A 25,546-nucleotide genomic window follows, 5' to 3' on the forward strand; every position below is an offset into this window, starting at 1 on the left:
CATTTTGTTATTAAGGCTTCATTTCCACAACTGTACCAGTGATATCCAAAAACATGTTCTGACCATACAACAGAGACTCAGTCAAACTGGATTGTTAATAAGCGCTATATGAACTGTCTTCAGTGACACAGGCCGTCTAAAAGATCTGAGCTGCTGAATATTTGGGTAATTTATTTATTATTTTGTTACAGACTTGCTGTTTTTTTCAGGTTATTTTTTTGGACAGACCCACCTACAAAGTGGTATGTAGTTTTTTATACTAAGTGATGCACATCAGGCTTGAGTCTAAAGCAGAAGAAACTTCTGGTAGCTATCAGTGTCAAGTACTTGATTTTTAAATCACTGATATTAACAAGGCTGGTGGCTATTTACTTCTGTCATTAAGTCCTCTCTTCAGTCCTATAGTATGCGATCTTGACATTAAATTGGCCATATCTGGATCATTTAAGTAACTCACTCAAGCTCTTATAGTAGATGGAGCAAAAGACAAACACTTCAGATACTCAAATTCCTGAGGAAAATAAACACTATATAGAAATGCTATGAAAAGCAGGCGTCTGTTCAAAGCCAAGTAAATGTAAGCAATAACCAACCTTGAAGAAGCCAATGTACTGTAAAAAAGGAACTTCAGCCTCTAAGAGCTGGGACCTTCTGGAAGATGAGAAACATTGTTTTTATAGGATTAGAACAGGAAGATGGGAAAGAGGAAAGAGGTTTTTTTTATTTGACTGCTAACTACTCAAGTCAGATGAAAACATGATTTCTTCACAAAGCTAGCTTAGGTACTTGAGTATTTGTGAGGAAGGTCAGATATACTGCAAATAGGAAACAAGAGAGAGGAGTCCACAGGCAATTAAAAGAGCTGCAACCACTGAACTCCTCAGGCCTTCAGCTATAGCCACAAATGGCACAAACTTGTCTCATGCATATCTCAGATAATGCATCCTTTGCAGTCTTGCTACTGAAATGACAAAAGATCACCTCCAGCTTTAGGATGTCATTTTGCATGGCAATATTGTCTAGATCAAAACTACACAAAGTAGTTGTTGCTGTGATTGTGTTTTGAGGTTCATATACATACAGTATCATGCACTACAAGCCAACTTTCCTATACTTTTTGAACATCTGCAAGCACTCAAATGGTTTGGGTTTGTCCTGAGACTTTTGAAAACAATGACATTCTGAGTATTTACACAGCACAAAACACCCTGAGCAACAATTTACAGTAGGAGAGAATTAAGTGGAATGAACACAGAACGAAATGGTTTTGCTGGCAGTCACATACAAATGAATAAAGATTTAGTTGCAGATATTTCAGGTCCCTAAGGAGCATGATGCTTTTCAGTATCTCAAAACGACGCATCCTTCAATTACCTTTATGTAAGCATTGTACTCTACCTAGAGAACACACAACAGTAAACTAAGCTTACTGAAAAACTATGGCCAAGTCATGTCAGAGCTTAGTCAGCATTTCTTGTATTTAGAAAAAAGAAGTGAAAAAACTCAACAATCCATGGATTCCAAGTTGAGTTGATAACTTCAGAGGATCCATTGTTTTATTTAGATTTGTATGCTAGGCACCCCAGTTTAATCATTTTTGAATACCGCATTCTCGCTCTGCTTTTAAAACCTCAATAAATGAAGACAATTTCTGGCCCGACCGTACAAGTGAAAATTAACATACGCATAAGCCATATTTCCAAAAACTATTTTTGTTGCCTCAAGACTCCAGCAGCTTGAACTCTGCTGAGTGTATCAACAATACAAAACAAGCGTTGATTGCAATGACATTAAAATCATAGGAGTCTAATTACTGAATATCCCTGCAATAGCTGTTTGTTTTCCTCTGTTTCATTGCTTATGTACATACAAACTGTTTCTGAGATCCAATGCGTTTTGAAAGCCAAAAAGTAACCCTAGAAGATGGATAGTATCAACAGTTCAAACTGAAATCTGGTTGAAGATTTCTTTCCATTCCTTTGAATCTCTACTTATATTGAAAGTACCACAATCTCTTCTAGCAATAAGTAACACCACCATCGATTTTCTTAAGTGAGCTTCTGCTGCAAGATTGGGAATGATGGATTTTGTTAAGAAACTGAAGATGCCTTGTTAGACTTTGAGATACTTAATATGTATCTGAGCATGAAACATTATATAGAGGAATGTGACTGATACTCTTGAATAAGCAGATCAATATGTGGCTGCAAAATAATTTTGTAAACATGACTACGGGGTATTATTAAATTGCAGTCTTCTTAGCAGAGCAGCTGTCTCTAGAACAGGAAATACTTGAGTTCTTTCTAAGCACATCTTATGGAGGGAATCTACATGAATGTATTTTCAAGCTAACAGCATCCATTCATTTCCAGAAGTAATGCTTTTATGTCTATGTCCACTGAAAAATGGAGTTAAGGGGGAAAGGGGAAAGCCCCCTTCCCCAAACAGCGGAGTATAGAGTTATCGCAACATCTACGTATCTATTATCTTATCTGAGATGCACATAAAATAAAAGGTAAGATTTCTCTTATTGCTCTGTAATATCTCGCTAAATAAAGATTCTTAGGTTTCACTTAAAGCGAAGCATGTGCAGTTGAGAAACACAAAGTTAACGATAAACATGCAGGTTCAAAGAACATATGGGAAGCTTTGTTTCAGCCCTTAAGTCCAAATCAAATAGCACGCCATTTTGAATTCTGACAAACCACCAGCTTGAGCTGAATATTTGGGTTGACAGAGGATGGAAAGTAGACACGCTACCTCTGAACCTCTTTGTAAAGTGGTTACTTGACATTAGTAATTAAATGATTGAAAATTCTCCGATGATGCTCAACTTTCCAAGGCAGTATTCTTTAATATTTGGTCGACTATGATGGACATTACAATAATACCATCAAATAAGATTACAACGGTTACTAACAAAGATTTTAAACTCTTAACTGCTCCTTCGGGTTCTTTTCATTCCTACCAGCCAACTTTATCAGAGGGTGAAGTTGGGCTGACGTTTGGTTTGGCTGACCATAAGATGGCGATAGCGTTACTACATAGGCAACAAAAACCGCGCTGGTATCGCAACATGAAACCACACGAACGTGCTACTGGGAAACAGTTTTCCTCTCTCATGACTTTTACAAAAGGCATTTGCTTTGATCCAATAACAAGAGCATGACAGTTCTTGCACGAGTTTGCGTAATCGTCCTGTGGAAAGGGAACTCGGTGTGGGAAAAGAAAGTGATAGAAGAGCTGTTTTCTGCCTAACAGATCTCACAAACGCTTGGAATATCTGGACTCTAATATAGAGAGATCTAATTTAGAGATGATTCATTCTGTTTTCCCATTTTAACATACTGGGAAAGTGATTACAGAAACTCATGAAGCAGAAATAATTGCAGCTGTAGACAGACACAGGATCTTCCTAGTCAAAAGCCCTTCCTAAAGCACACTCCAATTCCCAAGGCAAGAATGATAATAACAAAAATTAAAGATACAATTGAAAAGTTCTGAATTTTCCATTTGCGTTGCCCTGGTGACCCTCCAAATTAGTCAGTACATTAAGGGGGGTTGGAGCTTGATGATCCTTGAGATCCCTTCCAAACCAAGCCACTCTACGATTCCATATGCTTTCCTTAAACACTGATTTCACTACTTCCTATTTTGAAAATTGCAGTTAAAATCCAGCATGAGATAAAGAATTAATTTACATGTTAATATGCTGAAATTTGGCAACAATCCTAACTCTAATACTGAAAGACAAAGAGAAATGTCAGTAGCCATAATTGCAGGGGTCACAAATCAGCCTGGTAATCAAGCTATTGTGCGTGGTTATTTTTTCAGTGAAGATATCTATTCAATTTTTCCTGCAGGCATGTTTCTACTTCTTAATGAATTCCAATAAATCTCTCCCCTGACCCTTCTCCCACCTGAAAAGAAAACTCATTTGCATCATTTTTCACTTCAGATTAAGGAATACTTACCTGCACAGGCTGACGATCCTCTTGCCCTATCATGTTCCTCCAGTCCTGCAGAGAACGCTGAAGGCTTTCGAGCCCAGTCTCCCAGAGCCTCACACCACCTCCCATGTCCACGCTAACCAAGCCTGCTTTACCAAGTGGTGCCAACAGGGCATCAGCATCTGAGATCTTAGAGAGCCAAGATGTATATGGAGAGAGAGAACCTGGGCTGAAAAACAAGAGCTGGAGTGAATGATCTCAAAGTTGCAATCAAAAAGAAGATGAATAATTCTGTAGCTAAGGTGGCGATTAAATAAAATTAAGCCCTCATTCCACAAAAGACCATAATTAAGCCCCACAAATCTACTATTTTATCTGAAAGATTTCACCTACTGAAACTTGGCTATGACCGAATGACATCTATTCATGAAAGCCTAGTACACTGCTGTATCCTATCCTGAAGATCAGTCTTTACCAAAAATACCATAAAGAATGGGAAAAAAATTAAAAATGTGCTATAGAAAAACACTATAGAACAACTAAAGAAATATGAGAGAACATGACCTGAGCACTGAGGAAGGTTTCTCCGCATCACCTTAAAGCAAGACCCCTAGTGTATGAGCAGGAGGTGAGGATTTAAACATTCATTTAAAGACGGCACAGCTTTAAGTGTAGAGAATCTTAGTACTGTTATAAACAAGCACTCAATTTGCAGATGAACATTTACTGTTGAAATGGGGATCTAACAGCTACATAATGCAAAAGAAAATTAAAATATGAAAGATTCTTCGCACTTTCTTGGTTCTATTAATGACTGGTACAATGATTTGCAACTTGCATTAATCAATACTACAGTTCATAATTTAGAAGAGCCAAGAAGCTGCAACATGTATACCTCTATGACTGAAACTGGCATGTACTAATTCAACTGAAGGAGAGTTATGCTGGCATTTGACCAAGTTAACTATGCCAGAAGGAGGAAGAGTGTCATACTGAGTATCATTTACTTTCACTTTCCGCACCAGAAGAAATATTTGCTTATCTTAACCTAATAATACACATTAAATTCTGTTTGCTCTTCCTGTGAGGCAGAGGCTGCTCTAATCAATAAAACAACATACCTAGGAATAGCAATGTATTTGATTTTCTTCGAGTTCAGATCTGTTACTTCCAAATATCCAGCAGCTTGTGGTGGAGCAACATCTGAAAACAAACAAATCTTATTTTCCAGCTGCATGATTAACTGGTTATTGCATTTGCATTCAGGAGATTAAATTGAAACAATTCATTATGCAATACCTGTCATAAAATGATGAACCTTTACATTCAACACAGGACTATAACTTGCAAACACTGAAACATTTCACTATTATGACTGTGAGCAAATAGATAGGCACAATTATATAAGAACAAGGTGTTTGCACAGTAAATGTCAAAATTACACATAAATATAGCCCTCCTCACAAAAGCAGTGATTGGGCGTTACTGTAATCTCTAACTTACTGCATTTATCTGTTACTGAATATAACATCAATTGTACTTCTGATTCAAAAAGCATACTGAATGTTTCAAAATACTGTACTTCTCATTCTCACTGGAAAATTTTTCAATTACATCAAAGTAAATGTTGTTGCCTTAAATTGAACAACACTTATTGCAAGTCTCCTTGAAATGGAGAGACAGATGTTACTTGCAGAAGTGTTGCTCAATGCATGCAGCACAAAAAGAAAGACCAACAAGACTAGCAATACAAGGGGGCCCAACGTTCAGGTAAGTAAAGAATAACCCACAGGTGCACACAGCACATATCTACAGTACAAGGATGGGACAAGGGGGAATGTTTTTAAACTAAGACAGGAAAGGGTTTAGGTTAGATATTAGGAGGAAGTTTTTCACTCAGAGGGTGGTGACACACTGGAACAAGTTGCCCAAGGAGGCTGTGGATGCCCCATCCCTGCAGGCATTCAAGGCCAGGCTGGATGTGGCTCTGGGCAGCCTGGTCTGGTGGTTGGTGACCCTGCACATAGCAGGGGGGTTGAAACTGGATGAGTGCTGTGGTGCTTTTGAACCCAGGCCATTCGATGAGTCTCTTCCTTCACCCCAAAGGTCAGTACTACATATCAACAATATGCACATTTACAGTAGTTTTTTGGCTGTATTTACTGATCATTCTTTAAGAATGTAAGTATAAAACAACTAGAAATGACAAATAATAATGATAATAATAATCTGGTAAAATACATGTTTGTAGGCCACAGAGCATTTTCTGTTTTGCCTAGATCTTGCTAATGCTTAAAAGTGTGCTCTCTCTTTGGATACCAATGGAGAGTAAGATACTCTTAAAAATTCCAGTAAAAAGGCCTGGAACATATAGATAGATAGATGTAGAAGTACTGGACCGGAAGAAGTAAAACTGTAATTAAAGAGTGGTTGATAAATTAAAAAAAAAATCAATCAGATTAAATTACAAAAAGAAAAGGGACTGCAAAGTAGGGAGCTGAGGAAAGGGTAACCAAGTGTTTAAGTGCAATATAGAAATAACTGTCCAGGCCTTAGAACTGTAGTCAATGATCTTACAATGAACATACAAAGTAAACAGATGCTATGCTGCTGCCAGAGCAGAAAAACAAAATGCAGGTTTTATATTAATACGAACATCAGATCTAAACAAACATGGTTTGTCCTCCTTCTGCTGAAGCCTGAGGGAGAAAAATAGTTATGCCCAGACATCAAACAGAAGAAAATGTAGACACACAAGTCCTGGGTAAGAGGGCCTGGCAAAGAGGTTAGAACAGGTGGGGGCTATGAGGGAAAAAGATAAGGAATCAACTTTATTCATCTATTTATTTATTTGAAATCCAAAAAGAAAAAGCTACAGGAAATAAAACACGCCATAATATCTAAACACTTCTTATCAAGAGGGAAGTATAATTCTGATCGAGTGGAGGCAACACAATTTTTTTATATTAATTTATAGCAAAACAGGAAGGATACCAGGAAAATCTTTTATGGTACAAGGAGAGTGAAGCATTGCAATAGACCAGTCAGGAAAGCCTTAGAATCACTTACAGTTTTTTAAGATAAATGTTTGAAAATCAACAGTCAAGAAGAGTCTAAACATGTGACATCCTGTCCCCATACAAACAGGTGGGCCTGATGACGTGTTGGTTTTATTCCTGTAACTGTGTGTTGTATTACATGTAATTCCAGTCACACTAATAGAGACGTGCACTTAGTAACAGATTGTTATTTTATATTCATATATGGAAAGTGCTGAGAATCCAAGTAAATATTTACTCTCAAGCAGCCCTCATTTCTATAGCCTTGTTTTTAGAATAAACATTAGTTCTTATTTGTGGGATTCTGCCATGAACTCTTGTCTGAGTTTACATTTTGTGGCCATACATCTCTTTGGCAGTCTTTGAGGAAATTAATTCTTGTTGTAGTTACTTTTCAAACATAACTATTACTCTAGTTTATTGTTTTGATAAAACAAAGGAAATGATTTCTTTCCTTGTTGTTCTTAGAAGAGTTTTGGTAATACATATTGGAGTACACCAGACTTTGGCTGAGTACTTTGAATTATTAATAGAAATGGAAAGCTGTGTGAACTGACTGGTTGTCCAAGAAGATGAGAAAGAAAGCCTGACAGATAAGCAAACAGAAGCAAGAATGTAAAACAAGTTGTTAGAGGAAACATTAGTGCAAGAACTTCAAGGGACTGCCACAGTGCTCAATTCTGTGCAGTAGGATGACTTTGTTTCACTATATTGTCGCCCATGATGGGAGAATCACCGAATGTCCAAAGGCTGTCTATAAATTATGCAGAATAATCAAGAATAAACAACATGGAACACCCAGAGTTCCCAGACTATATGTTAGGCAGCTACTGGCAGCCATTATGTGTACACTCAATTAAATATTATATCAGTCAGTGAGAGCCAAACTCCTTTCAGATCTCCACCAAATTTCCCTTTATTGATCTTGTCTCCTAGTTCAGGAGATCTAGCTGAAATAATATTGCTCATTTTTGTTTTCCTTTTCTGCACTTCCACTAGGATGTATAGATTTACACAGCAGCACAAAGATTTGTTTTTCCTTTGTTCATCCCCTGGTAATTCTTAGAATTTGATGTGCTTGCTGAGATTTGAACTATTTCAATGAGACCATTTGTCTCATTTGAAAATCATGCTCTTGAGATGCAACCATCAACTCATTATCATTTCAGATGTAACGATCAGACCATCATCTCAGATTTAGAATTTAGACTTCTCTTCTTCATCCATGTACATCACATTAAAACTAGATGTCATCTGCCATTTTTATGGCATTGTCAGTATTGTACTAGTACAGGTCTTTGAAGGACTTCACTCATAGCTCCCTTTCCATTGGAAAAACAGATCATTAACTCTTAAATAGAAAATGTCTATAGCCCTGAAAAATGTTATTGAAATAGAAAACCTAGAGTCTAGCTTAATAGTATCAGTAAGGTCATATTAAATATGATTCACTTACAATCAGTTTTGCTATTACATAAATTCAGACATGGTTTAGAAAAGAAAAATTAATGGTAATGATCTTCAAGAAGGCCTTGAATTTTGAGCTTAAATGGCCAACAGTACTTTACAAAATATATGTCATAACATCAGTTATAATACATAATTTTTCAACATAGCTACCACTGTGTGAGCAGCCTGTGAGCAGCGAGTTGGACATGCTTGACATAGAGTTTGCTGCTCTAATTCTTCTAGAGTGGAATTCTTCTTAAGCAGAAAGTGTGTGGCTGCTGGAATTGAGGTCAGGCAACATGGGAGGACTACTGAGATGCTGCTTGCCACTGTAGATAGAAAATCTGTGCAGCCAAAGCTCAGTTAAAGTTGAAACTGTGCAGTACTGGGGGAGACAATAAAAAAGAGCTTTTCAAAATATGTTAACAGCATAAGGAGGACCAGAGATAATGCTGGTCTAATACTTGATGAGGACAGTCACATCACAAATAGGGATATAAATGAAGCAGAAATGTTTAATGCCTTCTTCACCTCTGCTTTTGACATCGATGATGAGCCCTGGGATCACTGTAGCCTGAAGCTGGAGGACTGTGACTGCAGAAATGATAAACTACTGGCCAAATCTAAACTTGTGTGGGTTTTGCTTCTCTAGTTGGATGCATGTAAGTTTATGTGGCCCAATGGGATTCATCCCAGGGTACTCAAAGAGCTGGCTGATGTCCCTTGATCGGTTCAGTCTAGAGAAGATGAGGCTGAGGCGATGGGTGGTTGGTCACTGGAACAGGCTCCCCAGGGCATGGCCATGGTATCAAGGTTCTAGAGTTTAAAAAGTCTTTGGACAAAGCTCTCAGACACAGGGTTTGAATTTTGGGTGATCCTATGTGGAGCCCTCAGTTGGACTTGATGATCCTTGAAAGTACCTTCCAACTCAGGTGACTCTATGATTACATGGCAGCCTACAGCCTCCTTACAAGGGGAGCCGGGAGGTTGCTATTGTGACAGCAACAGGACCTGAGGGGTCATCATGGAGCTGTGTCAGGGGAGGGTCAGGCTGGGTGTTATGAAGGGGTTTTTCACCAGAGGAAGGTTAGACACTGGACCAGGCTCTCCAGGAGAATGATCATGGCATAAAGTTACTGGAGCTCAAGATGCATTTAGACAGTGCTCTCAGAAAATTGGTTAATTTTTGCTTTGTTTAGCATGAAGGTAGGAATTGGGCTCAGTTGTTTCTTGAGAGCCTCACCCAACTCAGGATGTTCTGTGATTCTATGATTCAAGTAGGTGTTTTCAGTTACTTGTTTTACACAAGGAAGTTAATCTGTGTTATGTGAAAGCAGATAGATCATTTATCTTGGAAAAGCGAGTTAATTAGGAATAAAGCACCTATTCTGGAACAAAGAGTTCAAATAGCACAAAGCAAGAGTAGCTTCTTGTGCTGAAAAGTTCGAAAAACCTGCCCTTCTACCACATACAGCATTTTTGGGCTTTCTCTTTTGAGAGCCCTTTTTCCTTGGAGAGATGCAAAACTCACAAATTCTTCTGCTTATCACTAAGTGGCACATTTTCAGTTACTGGCTGAAGGAGCTAAAAATACAGTAACAGAAAACATGGCATGACAGCACAGAAGAGTCTAAAAGTCTGTTTGCCTATGCCTGTTTTATTAGCGTGCAAGTGGAGAATGGTTTTACTGGATGTAAATGTTGCCCACCATCTTGCACAAGAAGTAAGAAGCCTGTGTCTCTTCAGTTTGGAAAAAAGGCAGATGTGCCTGTAGTTTACCAAATCATGTAGGTGATGGTCAAGATGAATGAAGAACCCTCAAAACAAGAGGCACTTAATAAACCTTGTAAGAGACTGGCTCATGAAACAGAGTAGTGAACTTGTGAACTTTTTGTAGAGACACACGAGTTCAAAAAGGGACCAGACAAATTTGAGCACAACAGGTCCATAAACGTAGATTTAAAAAGTGAGGCAGAAATGCACCCTGCAGCATCCTCAATAAAACAATGACAAATGTTGAGATCTCAAGTACAAAAGCAAAGACACAAGTGATAGGGCTACGTGAATTCTCTAAACAACCTCTCCTGCTGTCCCTGCTGGAAACAGAGAAAGGATGTGTCTTCAAACTGAGATGTATGGACAACAAATTTGACAAATAAGGCATGTCTTATAATGCTGCATCTGTTGGGTACTGAGAAGAGGATGGAAATACTGGTGAAGGCTGACTGCTGAACTGGAACAATCACATTCCTTGAGCTGGTCCCCAATGTGGGCAAAGTGAGATGCTATCTACTGGAATATTCATAGCATAGGCAGCATGGTTAGTTCCTCAGTGATACAATTAAGCATGTTAGTAAGATTCAAATTGATTGTAAAGTTGGCAAAACATGTGTAACTACTCTAATTTCTCCTCAAATGCTTGCTTTGCAATCCTTCAAAAACATTCTGTAAAGATGCACAAGTTACAAAACAAAGCCAAGCATGTACAATTGTTGAAGTACAAGTACGTGAACCTCTTACCTTTTGGGTAAATGTCTTTCAAAGGCACATCTCCAGGTGCTAAAATTCTGACTATTTGATTAGAAGCCAATAAAGTTACACAATTGGTTTGTTTTGCAGCTCCTCTTCTCCTTCGGGCTCCATAAAAAAATGGATCAGGAGGAGAAGCGTGTTTGCTACTCAGAGAAGAGTTCCTTTTCCAACTGTACACTTCACTGGGAGACTGCAAGAGAGAAGATTCTAATGAAAAATAGTTACTACTACAGAGCCTAAAAAGAAATGTTTCTTATTAAGTTCCACTTCCCACCTAATATCAGATCTAATGTAGTTACTACAGTTGCTTCTCATATCATCACACGACAAGGAAAAGACCCGGGTTATTTTTTCATTAAAAACTTCTCAAAGGAGCTGAAAACAACAGATCACGTATGGAATCTTTAGGAATCTGAAGTTGCAATAACTTCAGAGAGAAATAAATGTGTATATAAAACAGAGAGAAATAAATGTAGGTATACACAAATCCAAAATGTGTTTTATCTCCCACAACAGCCAGCAGAGCCTAGAGAGCAAATCATCCCAACTTGAAGGACTCTATGCTTGCCAGCTGATCATTACTATTATAAACAAGAACTTAGTTACCCTGCTCACAAGTAAGGACCTACACCATTACCACCTGAAGCTAGAGATCTGAATCTGAAGTGTTTCACTATCCTTGCATTCATTCACATGGACAGGTCCAAGGAAATACAGGACTCAAGTCTAAGCCAAGGAGAACAGTGTCAGTGCAGAGGTGTGCTGCATCTTGAGCACTTCCACTCCTATGCTATTTCACGTGTTCAATAGTTAGCTTGTATCTATTTAAAATGACCACAAGAATATATTTATAATGAATATACATAATGATTACACTTCTCATATTATGAAAAGCTAGTGCAATGGCAATAGCATAAATCCAAATCAGGTAAAACTCAAAAGCAAACTGCAAATACATAGGGAAAATCTTACTGACAAAGACATATTTTTGAATCATTTTGGTTTTCAAAGCATTTTCTTCCATCATTTATCCTTTCACAACATTCATGCCTGATAACAGCTAAATTTTCTTTTTTTTTTTGCCCCACATTATTAAGCAACTATCGCAAAGAATTTATTACACAAGCAGCACCTCCTTCATGTATCAACAGACAGCAAATATAAATTAAGAATTAAGCATACCACTTCTGTGCTCCCAGTGTTTACTTCCAATCTTTGCAACAGCATTAGTCATTACACTGCTAAGTTTCACTTTCTTTACTAGTCCTTTTCTGTTTGTGTCACAGGATTTCTGGATACAGAGTGGACACAATTGCATACATGATTTATACCTGATCACATCATTAAATAGTGAAGGGGAGCATAATTTAGCCACCATTTTCTTCATCTTTTTCTTAAATCTAGAGCTTTGCTAGCTGCTGCACACTGAACAAAAAGTTCACAGTTCAAAATGATACTGACACGCTTTTTTCCCAGTCATCATATTTAATTAAAAACCTCTCAAAGCACAAGATTTGTAAAACAAATGTGGCTCTGGGCAATCTGGTCTGGTGGTTGGTGACCCTCCACATAGCAGGGGGTCCAAACTAGATGATCATTGGGGTCCTTTTCAACCCAGGCCATCCTATGATTCGATGATTCTATATCTCTAGCCAGCACTATCCAGAACTCATCTTCAGTGAATTTTGCCTGCGTGACACATTATTTTGCCCAGTTTGTTATTATTTCAAATGCCACTGGAAACCTTTTAGATTAGACTGTCCTACTAAATGATGTACTTCACATGAATGCACCATTTACTTACAGGTACTTAATTGGTTACAGAACAAACGAGATCACATTACTTCACAGTATAACAATGCCGGGTATTTACCATGAGGTCTGGGAAACCAATAACAACAGTAGCGTAATTATGTTTGTCTGAGAAAATCCTGTTGGGGGAGCTGATCTTTAGTCCCACAGCTGCACTGAGGTTTTCTGACGATAGCTGGGCACTTGCAACGGCATGCGGCACACACAGTTCTGATGCTAAACAGGGAAATTAAAAAAAACGAAAGCCATTTAATCCAGATGTGTAATAGGAAACAACATTAACCATATGAGTGCTGAGCACCAATCACTGCCATTACTTCAAGCATGAACGGAAGATTTGATTACACTATACTATAAAACAGATAAAAAAGAAAGCAGGAAATAATGGTATTTTTGTAGAGTAGAGCACTTGAAATCAGGAAATACTAGCTAGGAAATATTTGCTTACACCACTTAATTTTGCCCTCTGCTGTGCAAACGAGGCGGGAAGCCTGCAGAATGTAGCAGTATGTGATCTCATTAAAGGTCTGTTTAATGCACATGCACAGAAAGGCATAATGCAGGTCTGTACAGGTGTCAGTGTGAAACTGCTTGGTGGCTGTCTTTCTGTCTTCGCAAATTAAACACTGCTCTTTGCAACACACTTTTGGTAAATAACGGTCTAGTTTTCTGTAAGCTAAGGAAAACTAAACTTTATTCTGTGCAGCTGTATCTGCACTTTTACCTTGCTTCAAAACACCAACACAGTCAGAACCCCCTGCCTTCAGTTCAGAAGCATAACCGTTTCCACTTCAACTGGCAGACCATTTAGTTCTCCTGGAAGCAGGAGGAAATCTTTCCTCCCTCAAAGGATGACTGGACTACCAGCTCGGGTCGGCAGAAAACCTCCACTGGTCTACCTTTTCTTAGCCTTCCTGCCACAGGTTCTGCCTTAAAGATAAATACAGCAGAAAAAGCACGCACAAGTACACTGTCCTCAAATCCTTTGAGACTGGAAATTTTAATGGGGTTTCTACCCATCTAAGGAATGATACTTTATAATGGTTTCTAAATAAGGTAGTACGAGGAAGGAAACTGTGCTCTGATGGAGCTTGATAACTTGATAAACAAAGATAAAAAGGATCCTAGGATATTTCAGCTATGAAAAGAGCACTTAGTATCACATTTTTTGCTTTTTGTGTAAAATATGCCTTATTTCTTGTCTGTCAGTAACATTCGCTTCTATGATGTTTACACTGTGTTTAACCTTTTCATACTTAGGCTAGCCACAAGGATCAGGAAGACTCTTCCTCTTTCTTTAGTGAATATAAATATAGTGTTTTCTGTATTTTTTCCCTCTGTCTCCCTTGGATACTGGGGAGAGGTCAAAACCCATTAACTGTTAGGTGGGTTGAACATATGTTTCTAGCATTACTAAACCAGGTAGGCTAAGGATTCTGTGTGCCCTGATCAAATGCTCAGGGCTGAAAATGTCATCAGATCTGAAAACAAGCAGACCTTACCAGGCAGAACGATGACCACTGGAGATTCCTGCCTTCTTCTGTAGCAGAAGACATGCATCGCATCCCAGCACCATCTGGGACTTCTACAGCACTAATTTCCCCTAGATCTTAACGCAGGTATGATGGCCCCAGTGGCTTCCTGCACACTTGATGCAGATCTTTATGAATAGTGACTTCCTTTCAGACCTTTTTCTTATTTTTAAAAGCATTAGGGAATGTATTCCAGCTCAATTGAGTGCGTGCAATAGATTTGCAGCAGTGTACAGACTGCATTTGCCAGCCGATGCAATCCCTTCTATGAGCTACTGACTGCCCAGTAATCTTTTGTCCTTTTCCTTTCCGTGTGCTTCTACAGCTCCTCACTGTAAAACTGAAAGTCTTAAATGCTCTATTTAAACAACCTGAAATTTGAGCATGGAATTTGCCACGCTCTGTGAAAAGTTGTTAACCACACATGACCAGGACAAAGGGAGAATCAGAGGGAAGGTTACCCGGACCTTTAAAGCAAAAGAGCCTTGTTTGTGCAGCTGCAAACACAGAAATGATTAAAAAGGAAAAGAAAAAGAAGAATAAGCCAAGCTTGCATTCAGTACCCGTCGTTAAGCCAAATCCCATGTCAGCTGGCTCTTCATTCAGTGCATACAGCTGGCAAGCCTCACTGTCTTCAGCCTCCATATGGACACGCTTCGTTAAAAGAAATTTCCTGTAAAGGACACATATTTATAATAATTCCGGCTTAAGCTTGTAACTCTAAACAAGGACTTCAATTTTCTGAAAACTTTCTACATTTATATAAACAAGGCTATCATCACCCTTTTGTAAAACTAGGTGATTTACCAAACATCTGTGAGATAGGAAAGGGTAAGCCAGCTAGAGGCACATTGGTCTGCTGATGACTATTTACCTACTTCTACCTGCTGCACATTCATGTAAAAACAAGAAAGAAAATATTTCTTTCATGTGACTAGGAAGTAAAGCAAGTAGGTGTAACCCTGGATTACGTGGCTGTACTTCCAAAGCTAGTTGCACCAAAAATCAACACCACCTCAATAAAACGTGTATAGTTATGGCCTCAAGTTGCACCAGGGTAAGTTTAGGTTGGAGGTTAGGAAACACTTCTTTACAGAAAGGGTAGTTAAACACTGGAATAGGCTCCCCAGGGAGTTGGTTGAGTCACCATCCCTGGATGTGTTTAAGAGCCGTTTGGATGTGGTGCTCAGAGATATGATTTAGCAGAGGGTTGTTAGAGTTAGGTTGCTATGGTTAGGCTGTGGTTGGACTTGATGATCTTCGAGGTCTTTTCCAACCTGGGCAATTCTATGATTCTGTGATCTAGACTGGATTTTCAGAGGTATGAATGCAGGCACGCTCTGTTGATTTTCTGCTCTTCCACCAGAACTTTCACCAGAACAAGTTTGCATTTTAAACACCAGCTGTGTTTAAAAAAACACACCTAGTCATCCCACAGGGTTAAAAAACAACTCTGAGACCAGGAGCAAACATCAACCAGGGACAAACGAGAAATAATGCCGTTATGAAAATCAGTTTTAACTTACTGATTTGTTTCACTTTCCACCAAGAGCCACCGGTCTTCAGCCACCAGGAAGACAGATTCCAGATTGATCGGCAGTGAGATGGTGTGAGTTTGGCCCTCTAACACATCTAGTACAATAAGACGGTTTCTGTCAAATCAGAAGCCACAAGAAGAATAATTAGATAGGCATGTATGTAAGGTGAACCATTATAATTCAATAAAATACGAGCATCTGATTTAAATCTCACCCTTTTTCCTTGTAGAACACCAGCCAGTTTTTGTGTGAAAACTCTCGGCACATTCTGTAGCTGCTCTGTACAAAAACATGTCACACAGCAATTAAGGTTTGTTAGATTATTTCCAGCAAGTTTCCTCGACCTCCCTCAAAACATACAACTTTTTTTTTTTCCTGCACTGATACTACCTCACTGCGTTAATTACCCCCCAAAATACTATCTAGACTGTCTCGTCTCAAATCATACAACTGCATCATAATTTAGTTCATCGCTTTGGACATAATCCCTTGTAACAAAACTTTCTGTTACTCCCAATTCTAGCTCCCAGGAGAAAGGTTTTAAATACACACATCCTCTGATGATACAACATTCAAATCTTCACCATGTGAGTAAACAATTCTGTGCTTGAGTTCCCCCAGACAGTAACAGAGACAATCCTGGGGCTGTTCTTGCAATATTAAGCTATGATTTCCAACAAAAAGAGTATATTAAGTTAATTACTATGAGAGTGGTGAGGTGCTGGCACAGGCTGCCCACAGAGGTTGTGGATGCCCCATGCCTGGAGATGTTCAAGGGCCAGGTTGGATGGGGCCCTGGGCAGCCTGATTTAGCACTGTAAGTGGAGGTTGGTGGCCCTGCCTGTGGCAGAGAGGTTGGAGCTAGAGGTCCCTTCCAACCCAAGCCATAACAGAGGCAAGAACTATTCCTCACCGTCTCTTCCTTGCTGACCCACCAGGGTGCTCTTCTGGGAGAATCTTCAGCATCTGGCGAGAGCAAAAGACGACGAACAGCACCGCTGTTTGTATCCAACAACAACACAACATTGCTCTGTAAAAGAAAAGCAGATCTGTGTACGTCTCAAACCCTACAGAGAGTCTACAATAAATCTGTCTGAAGCACTCTTGAAACTCAAGCAGCTTTTTGAAAAGATTTTCCTGGCTTCACTGGAAAATGCAGGCCGAATCTTCTTGGTCCATTTCAATGCCCACGGAGAAATCTAATTGTGAAAGCTAAGTACCTGCAAAAGGGCATGAAGGAGTATTTCAGCTTTTCCATGGTGTTTCCTTTATACAGCTCACATGCATCTCTGCATAAGCTCCAGAAACTAGACTATCATGTCTAAGCTGTAGCCAGCTACATGTGCAAGACAGACCAGTTTTGCTCTATCAAGCCACTAAAATACATAGTTTTATTTTTTATGTTTCCTTAGCATTACTCTGAAGTACCCACTGCCTAACTTACAACCTACAAATGGCTTAGTATTTTCTGTCAGACTTCATGCTTCAGGTTCCTTGGAGCCTATTAAAAATCCCACTGTGTGAAAATGCTGTGACCTGGATGCTCAGAGAGCTTAGTGTCAGGAGGAGGATGCTGCCGGAGGACAGCAGGATGTTTCTAGAGGATTAATACCTAGACAGCACACTGAACAGTATTGCAAACATCCTGCACATAAAACACGTGAAGATACGGTACGCTAACTTCTGAGCTAACTTCACATTTCTCAGATTGTTACTCAGTGCCTCATCAATGTCAAATGATGGGGAGGGTGACCGATACTTCCTCTTGCCAGCTCCAGGTCACACACAGGGCAGGGACTGTGTGCCCCAGTGGCGCAGTGGTTAAAGACGCCACCTTGCAACACTGGGGCCCGGAGTTCGAATCCCCCCTGTGGCGCAAGTGGTAGAAGTGCCGCTCTGCTACACAGAGGCTCGAATCCCGGGGGCTGGACTCGATGATCTCTAAGGTCCCTTCCAACCCGCACGAAACTATGAAACTATGAAACTATGAAACTATGACTGCAATATGGATGAAGCAGTGCCACAGCTGTCTCCAATGCTGTGATCCATGTGCCACATGGACCTAACGTGTCTGAGGTGCTGCAGCCAAGTCTGGAGTGCATGATATGGATGAATGCACTTGACACAGAAAATATGTAGCTTGAAGGATTAGCTTTTTGGCAGGGTCATTTCAAACATGCCTTTTGACAAAGTATTGTAGCTGCTCCTAACTTATTTAACAGCTCAAGGGAATGATCATTCAGGGCTAACCTTACCTGCATCAAATGAAATTTAAAAGGTGCAAAAGAACATGTTAATGAAGCCTTGGGTTGAGTTTGCCATTTAAGGAAACATTAGGTTCTGCAAGGGCTTACTAAAAGTAAACTGTCCACGCACAACATCTGCAATAACGCACGATAGACGTTAAGGGAGTAAAACATAAATTCCCACAAAATTGTCCTAAATAAAACAAGTACAAACAATCTGAGTCACAGCGTTTCTGTTCCTTTTGGGTATGCTTCATACTTTCACTAGGATTGTTTGGGAGAATTAACTTCATTCAGTGATGACAGTCATTCGAAGCTAAATATGGTAAAGCATGTAAAATATTACGTTATTTGGAGCATTTGGGAATTTCAGCTGGAGCTCAACGCATCTGAAAAAAAAAGTTTGCTTATGTATTACAAACCAAAATTATAGAAACGTGGCTCAGGAAACAAATAGGGCACTTGCTTTGGATTTTGGTTTTCTGCCATGTTTTATTTATATGGTTCTGTAGCAGCACTGCTGAACCAAAGAAACGCACTCGCCTTCCACATGAGATAAAGAGCAACATACGAATCAATTACATTCTTCCACATAGCGTTAAATTTATGAGAGTAGCTGGTAATATAAAAAGCCTTTCTACTCCACCCCTTTTGATGTTAATGGTTTCCTTCTGTGCTAAGTGACTGATGTATATTCTGTCTGTGTTTAAGAATAGATTTTTGCGTCACTTGCAAACACGTCCAAAAGCAGCTTTGGCAACTCCTCAAGTGGGCTGGGAAAAGAAGCTGGTGTGCAATTCCGCTATGTTTGTTCTTGACTGGGAGAAAAGTAACCTTTGGGTGACCTCACGACCCCAGTGTCTGGAATTCCAAACTTTGGATAGATGAAATAACCAATCTCATGCAAGTGCCGGGCCTTTATTTTTAGTTACTGCAAAGTTTCCCTTTCCTTACTGCTGTTTTTATTTTAGCAAGCATTTTCCTCTTAAAAGTCCTGAAACCAAGCGGGGCTGTGATTTCACTTTGCTGGTATGGGAAGCTGTTTCTTATGGTCTTGCAGACAGAGCAGAGCTACAGGAAGGAATAAATTTCAAAATCAGAGTAAGAACGTATAGACAATTCAGTTTAACCCTCTTGTTTTCTTCTCCCCATGTTTACTTTCACTGCTTCATTCCTTTCTGTCCTCAGTGCTCATGTAAGCCTGCAAGCACTCTCCTTTGCTGTGAGCTTCAGATGAGTCTGATTCAGAGCTGTAGATGGTGTGCACTCACTTCGCCTCATGTCCAATAGCATCTTTTCTATTAGTGCTACTCCATGACCTCTGGAGTAATGCACATGTGACAGTCCTGTTGCTGTAGACATTAGGTGCAGATACAGGACAGTTTAGGCATACATTTAGACATATCTTATTGCTCAATAGGTATAAGTGGAAAAAGTATAGGTGTATGAACTTGCACACGTTTGGACTCAAACCACCATGCCTTCAGAGGTGAGAAAGGTATGCAGGTAGATAACCAACCTTCTAATTAATGTGAGGAGTGTATTTTGGATGTTTTTTGACACTCATTTGTGCTACAGAACATTACAGAAATTGAGAACAGAGGGAAGAGTATATTAGCTTTGTGCTTGAAGAAAAGGAAGTTTTCACCTTATTTGAGATACCAAAAAAGCAAGTCCTTCCTTCAAACAGAGGGTGGTGATGCACTGGAACAGGTTGCCCAAGGAGGCTGTGGATGCCCCATCCCTGCAGGCATTCAAGGCCAGGCTGGATGTGGCTCTGGGCAGCCTGGTCTGGTGGTTGGCAACCCTGCACATAGCAGGGGGTTGAAACTCCATGATCATTGTGGTCCTTTTCAACCCTGGCCATTCTATGTTAGAAACATAGAGTGATTCCATTCCTAGATTCCCTAGATCCCCACGTGTCTGTCTTGACCACAAGATGTTAAAATCAATCTTCTTTTAAAGAAGTTTCCATGTAGTGAGCATACTTCACATACTCCCTCTCTCACCACATGCTATCTGGGAGCTCTGAGAAAGCCCTAGTAGCACGTGGGACAAGGAAAAGCACTTCCTTCCCTTCCTACCCCACTTCCTGACAGAGAAAGATAAAAGAAGAGTTAAAGGAAGCTGGCCGACTCTGCCTGAACAAAGTTCATTGTGCTCACTGAGGCAGACTGTAGGTTATTCTGTCCGGTTGCAGCCTTTCAACTTGCAAGAAAATACAGAAATATGCAGTTAATTTATATGTGAATCAATGCTCAATATGTATTTTCTTCCTATACACGTCCAATACAAAATCATACCAGAGCTTTTCAAAATTCTTTTCACTTGCTATTCCTCCAAGTGGTAAGTATTTTAGGAATGCATTAAGAAAAAGTTCAAGGAAATGGGAACGCTTGTGGCTTTAGGAAATAGGGGTACGCCCTGGAATACTTGTGGGGAGGATGGGGCAGAGGCTTTGAAAAGATGCATGTTTCCCCTTTACGCTGCAATTTCCACTTTGCAAGTAAATGACCTGAGCTCATTCTGAGCTTTATAATCTGTCAGCTCAGCTTAAACAAAGAGACAAAAGAGGCTGCGCTCATTGAGCCCACTGGCCACTGCATAGAATAGAATAAACTACCCTTTCTTCCAAGAAGATGTAGAGATGCCTTAAAAGCAGATAAATCTCTGATTTATACAATTAAATTAAATCCTGAAGAAGTTCAGCTTTAGTAAAATTTTATTCAAAGGGACAAGAAGGAATGGTGATTTTTCATTTCATTTCACTGGAGGGCTCTACTGAATCCAGATGGATGTTATCTGAGAAATAAATTACAAGCTTATTCTAAGAGCTACAATATCATCACCTCATCCTTTCCAGCAGTTACCAACCATTTAAAATGGTTCTTTTTAGAACTTAGTTATAAACATTCATTTTCAAAGACCCTGATTAAACAAGAAACTTGGAAAAATATTACAGCTTCTGACAACTCATAAAACCACTAATTAGGCAATACCAGCTGTCAAGTGACTTTTTATTTTTATAAGTACAGCTTCTGATTCCTACAAATACTGCTAATATTTCTGCCTTCTTGTAAGTATTCACAGACCAATCTCTAAAGCATCACACATACAATTTATGCTGTTTGTCTTATTAGCAGACCTGTTTGATGCACCCTCAGCACACGTAGACAATCCTTGGAGCCATGCCCCAAATACAAAGGTGCCACTGATCCATTTGTATTAACATGTGAGTGCTGCAAATTTTGAGGTTAAGGCTGCCAGTGACCTTAATAAACCCAAAGGAAGACTCTACTCTTCAAGTAGTCAAGGCCCCTTCTACTGCCAATGGAAAAGAGACAGGCACCTCCAGAGGGCAATTATCTGTGCTCTAGCTGAGCCAGGATGAATCTTCTTTCAGATCATCTTTATCCACTCAACAGATACATATGGTACTCAGATAATTAGCACAGACTATACACTTGCTTGCTATTAACATAAATAGTATCTTACTTAATTTCAGGTACAGTAACGTCCACCTCATTTCACAGGTGTACTGTGAAGGCACACGACCTTTCCATGGCTCCATCACAGGATGAGTTAGGAACAAAAGCTAGGGACCCAGTGGGAAAAATAAACTATTTGAGAATAGATCTTTTGAATAAGTGTGAATGACAAATCCAGAGATCTCATCAGAAGCCCTAAAATAAGGAAGGATGGGAAGACTGCAACAATAGTGTTTGGTCGTGTTTGGGTACCTCACTTTAAAAGCAATGCCAAATACATTATTTGTGTAGTCCATGGATACAAACATGCAATACACAAAAGAAACACTTTTCATCTCTCTTTCCCCCCCCCCCCCATTTGTAAGATGCTTATTTAAGTTACCCAGGGAGTCTAAAATAACTCTTGAATGGCGTCCTAAGTATACAGTGACTGTTTGCAACCAAATGTGTAGTTTATTGGAACATACATACTCAGTAAGATCTACCTTAATATTAACTCTGTGTAACAAGTCCTAGATTAACGCAAAACATTCAGTATTGTAATTCGGTATTACTTTCCGGCAGTATAAGCAGGATTATTTTTAGACAGTATTTGTTCAATTTAGCGCTTGCTAAGAAAGGCAAGACTGGAAACTGACAAAATTTAAGTACTGTCAGGGAAAAAGAAAACAAGAGGTTACAGCTTAGTGTAAGTCAGCTGGAAAGGGACAATGAGCTACTACAGAGCAACCTTTATTTCAGAGGTAAGTCACACAGGCAAAACCAGTCACAGACTTAATTAACAACACAAGCTTCATGGACAGATTGTGATTTAAACCTCGCTGATGAAAGCAAATCCTCCTGTGATTTGGTTAAAAAAACAAATTTAGCACTGAAGTTTTTTTGTTTTTTTTTTCATGGTGGGAATTTCAGACACTTAGAAAGCAAAGAATATTGCTGGGCTATATATTAACAAGTGTGAGACATTCTAAACATTCTTAGACACAAGATAGACTGCCATCTGTTTTACAGTTTCCTGCATTGATTTTGCCAAAAAAGAAAGGCCAAGTATTGTTTAGAATTGTATGAATTTGTTATGTCCATCCAAAAATAGCCCAAATCATATGTCTATAGCTGTTGAAGACAACCATACAAGCAATCACAATAACAGGTATCTTCAGAATCATGTCTTTACAGTTGGCATTCAAAAGCATCCAAGGCATATGCAGCTCTACCAATGGCAGAATCGTGTTTCTTGTAAGGTATTAAATTTAACTGTTGTGTTTGAGACCAGAAAAGGGCATCAACACCAGAAGAATTATTCTGGAACAACACTATCACAGAGTTATTAGAATCACAGAATGGTTTGAGTTGGAAGGGACCTTTAAGATCACGTAGTTCCAACCCCCTGCTACAGGCAGGGACACCTCCCTCTAGATCAGGTTGCTCACAGCCCCATCCAGCCTGACCTTGAATGCTTCCAGAGAGGGGGCATCTGCAGCCTCACTGGGCAACCTGTTCCAGTGTCTTTCCACCCCCACAGTGAAGAATTTCTTCCTAACATCAAGTCCACATCTACCCTCCTCCACTCTAAAACCATTTTCCCTCATCCTGTTGCTATGTGCCCCTTTAAAAAGTCCCTTCCCAGCTTTCCTGTAGGCCCCCATCAGGTACTGGAAGGCCAGTCTCAGGTCTCCTCAGTGCCTTCTCTTCTCCAGGCTGAAAAGCCCCAGCTCTCTCAGCCTGTCCTTGTAGTGGAGGTGACCCAGCCCTCTGATCATCTTTATGGTTCTCCTCCAGACCTGCTCCAACAGCTCCACGTCCTTCTTGTCCTTCTAATACTAGTTATGGAATGACTGAGAACTACTTAAAACCCAACTCAGTGTAGGAGAAGCTCTTTTAAATGTGCATTTCTCCCCTACTAAAAAATGCGAAGACAAATTTCAAAACAAAAGGAGAAGGAAAAATTAATCAATGATAATGACTAGAATAAACACAAAACCACTGTGACTGGTAGGTAACATGAGTAATAAGAATAAAATACAAATATTAATACTCCACATTTCATCAACTCTTGTCTCCTCATACTCTTGGCCAAAAAGGCTTTAAATTGGAAATGTTCAACAACTGACAGTACTAGAAAGTAAAAAATCTGTGGAAAGTATGCATAATTGACTCTGAAAAAAAAGAACTTAGGTCAAACCAACCCTGAATTCTTTCGTGGTTCTAAATTTTCATTGCTGATACGCTAAATGTCAAGGCTTACATAGCCTTTCAAGTATCTGTATTTTAGATGTTACAGAATGAGAAATATCAAGATTCACAAAACAAAGCAAGAACAGTGGCATGAAGCGCACATAAGTAGCACTTCACTTTGTGACTCAGAAAACGTCTCTTTCATATACTGCTCAAAAAGTAAAGAGAACAAGAACTTAAATTCACAGCATAAAACAGCTTATTCTATACTTTTCAAATACATGCCGCTTGACTGAGACTCCTGAGCTCAATTCAGCACCCCTTCTTTCATAAAGGCCGAACTCCCTCTATCAGCGAGAGAATGAAGTAAGTAGAACTCAGTTTCAATAATGCAAAAGGACATAAAAGGTTCTCGTAAATCAGCTACAAAGTGCAAGCCAAAAACCTCCACATTAAAACTAAAGCTGAGGCATGTCTCAGGCTGCAAGTATAATGAAAAATAGAACACTCAGAAGCAGCTACGCTTATCCAGCCTATTTCTGTCTACAGAGGAGACACCTCAGTGATTCTGCCTTCTGTTCATAACTCAACATTTAGCCGCGGGTTTTTTGGTTGTGTGTTGGACTTTGTTTCTATTTTATTTTTCTTACCTCCTCTTCATGCAGAATCACCTGACCTTTGAGTGGATTTCCCAGTGGCGCTGCAGTCACAAAAGGCTGCCAGACGTGTCCAACTGTTCTCGGGAAGAGGTCATACAAATCCACAAAGTATCCATGCTTACTAGAGACGTTCATGAAGTACAAGGAAACAGGATTGCAGGTAGTAACATAAAGAACACTGTCAGTTTCCTCTTCTGAAATAGGAAAGTAAGAACAAGAGTAAGCAACAGGCATTGCATATCGCTCTTAAGGAAATACATACGTGTCGCAGACCAAGCAGATGATGCAGCAAAATGTACAGCAAAATTGCCAAGACAAAGGGAGATAAAGATGGAGATAAATGGGCTCTCAGTACTAAATGTTAAAAAGCAGGCTCTTGCCACAACACTATGAACTCTCTGAACAAGTAGTCCAACACACATTTGCCTAGATAAGGCTGCAGTGCCTGCCAGCATACGCAAAACGTGCCAGGATGTTTTTGTGTGTTTGTAATTTTGTTTCTCCCTCCTTCTCTAGCTCATCTTCTCTTTCAATTAATATATTTAATATACACAAGGGACGAAAGCAAAATTTCACAAAGAGCACTTCATGCTGGCCTTCAGACAACACTCAAAATTAAACCAAAGTTACATAATTTCTCATTAACAGTCATGAAAGCTCATGAATGTATTTGAAATTCAGGCTGCAAGAAGAAAAAACAGCACCCCATTACTAATCACCAGCAATCTGTTTATAATACATTACAAAGTTTAGATGTTTAAGGATAAACTCTAAAGAAGTTCATGAATATTGCCAATGATGCAACTCACTTTGGGACATTAATATAGGTAACTAAAGCAGGCTTGTTTCAGAGAGGAAGAATTTTAATCATTTTAAACACAGCACTCTGCAAGGCATAAGATTTGCTATAAAACTGAACTGACCCAGAGAAAGAGAAAAAGCCAAAGCATCATTTTCTGAAGCATTACAGTGTCGAACATAAAAACTAGACAGAATTGCAATTTTGTGGCCGTGTTCTGCTTTAAATATCCTTTCCTGGTTTGAGAAGGATGCATATCCTTACAAAGACTACTGTGAATTCACAGAATCACAGAATCATAGAGGTT

General features: G+C 39.4%; 1 protein-coding gene across 2 annotated transcripts in view; it reads right to left on the reverse strand.

The window, feature by feature from the left end:
• The window catches only part of VWA8 (von Willebrand factor A domain containing 8), a 160,135-nt gene that overhangs the window by 32,191 nt on the left and 102,398 nt on the right, over positions 1-25,546 (reverse strand). For both annotated transcript variants that reach the window (XM_085536105.1, XM_085536106.1), the window contains 9 exons: positions 24,432-24,634; positions 16,786-16,902; positions 16,087-16,151; positions 15,861-15,986; positions 14,898-15,007; positions 12,864-13,018; positions 10,979-11,180; positions 5,072-5,153; positions 3,975-4,179 (listed from right to left, as the gene is read on the reverse strand). In XM_085536105.1, the coding sequence (XP_085392231.1) occupies positions 3,975-4,179; positions 5,072-5,153; positions 10,979-11,180; positions 12,864-13,018; positions 14,898-15,007; positions 15,861-15,986; positions 16,087-16,151; positions 16,786-16,902; positions 24,432-24,634 (1,265 nt within the window). The remainder of the gene's footprint in view (positions 1-3,974; positions 4,180-5,071; positions 5,154-10,978; positions 11,181-12,863; positions 13,019-14,897; positions 15,008-15,860; positions 15,987-16,086; positions 16,152-16,785; positions 16,903-24,431; positions 24,635-25,546) is intronic.

The sequence above is a fragment of the Coturnix japonica genome, chromosome 1, assembly GCF_054131305.1.
Source record: "Coturnix japonica strain WE chromosome 1, WE-NBRP24, whole genome shotgun sequence".
Classification (NCBI taxonomy): Eukaryota; Metazoa; Chordata; class Aves; order Galliformes; family Phasianidae; genus Coturnix; species Coturnix japonica.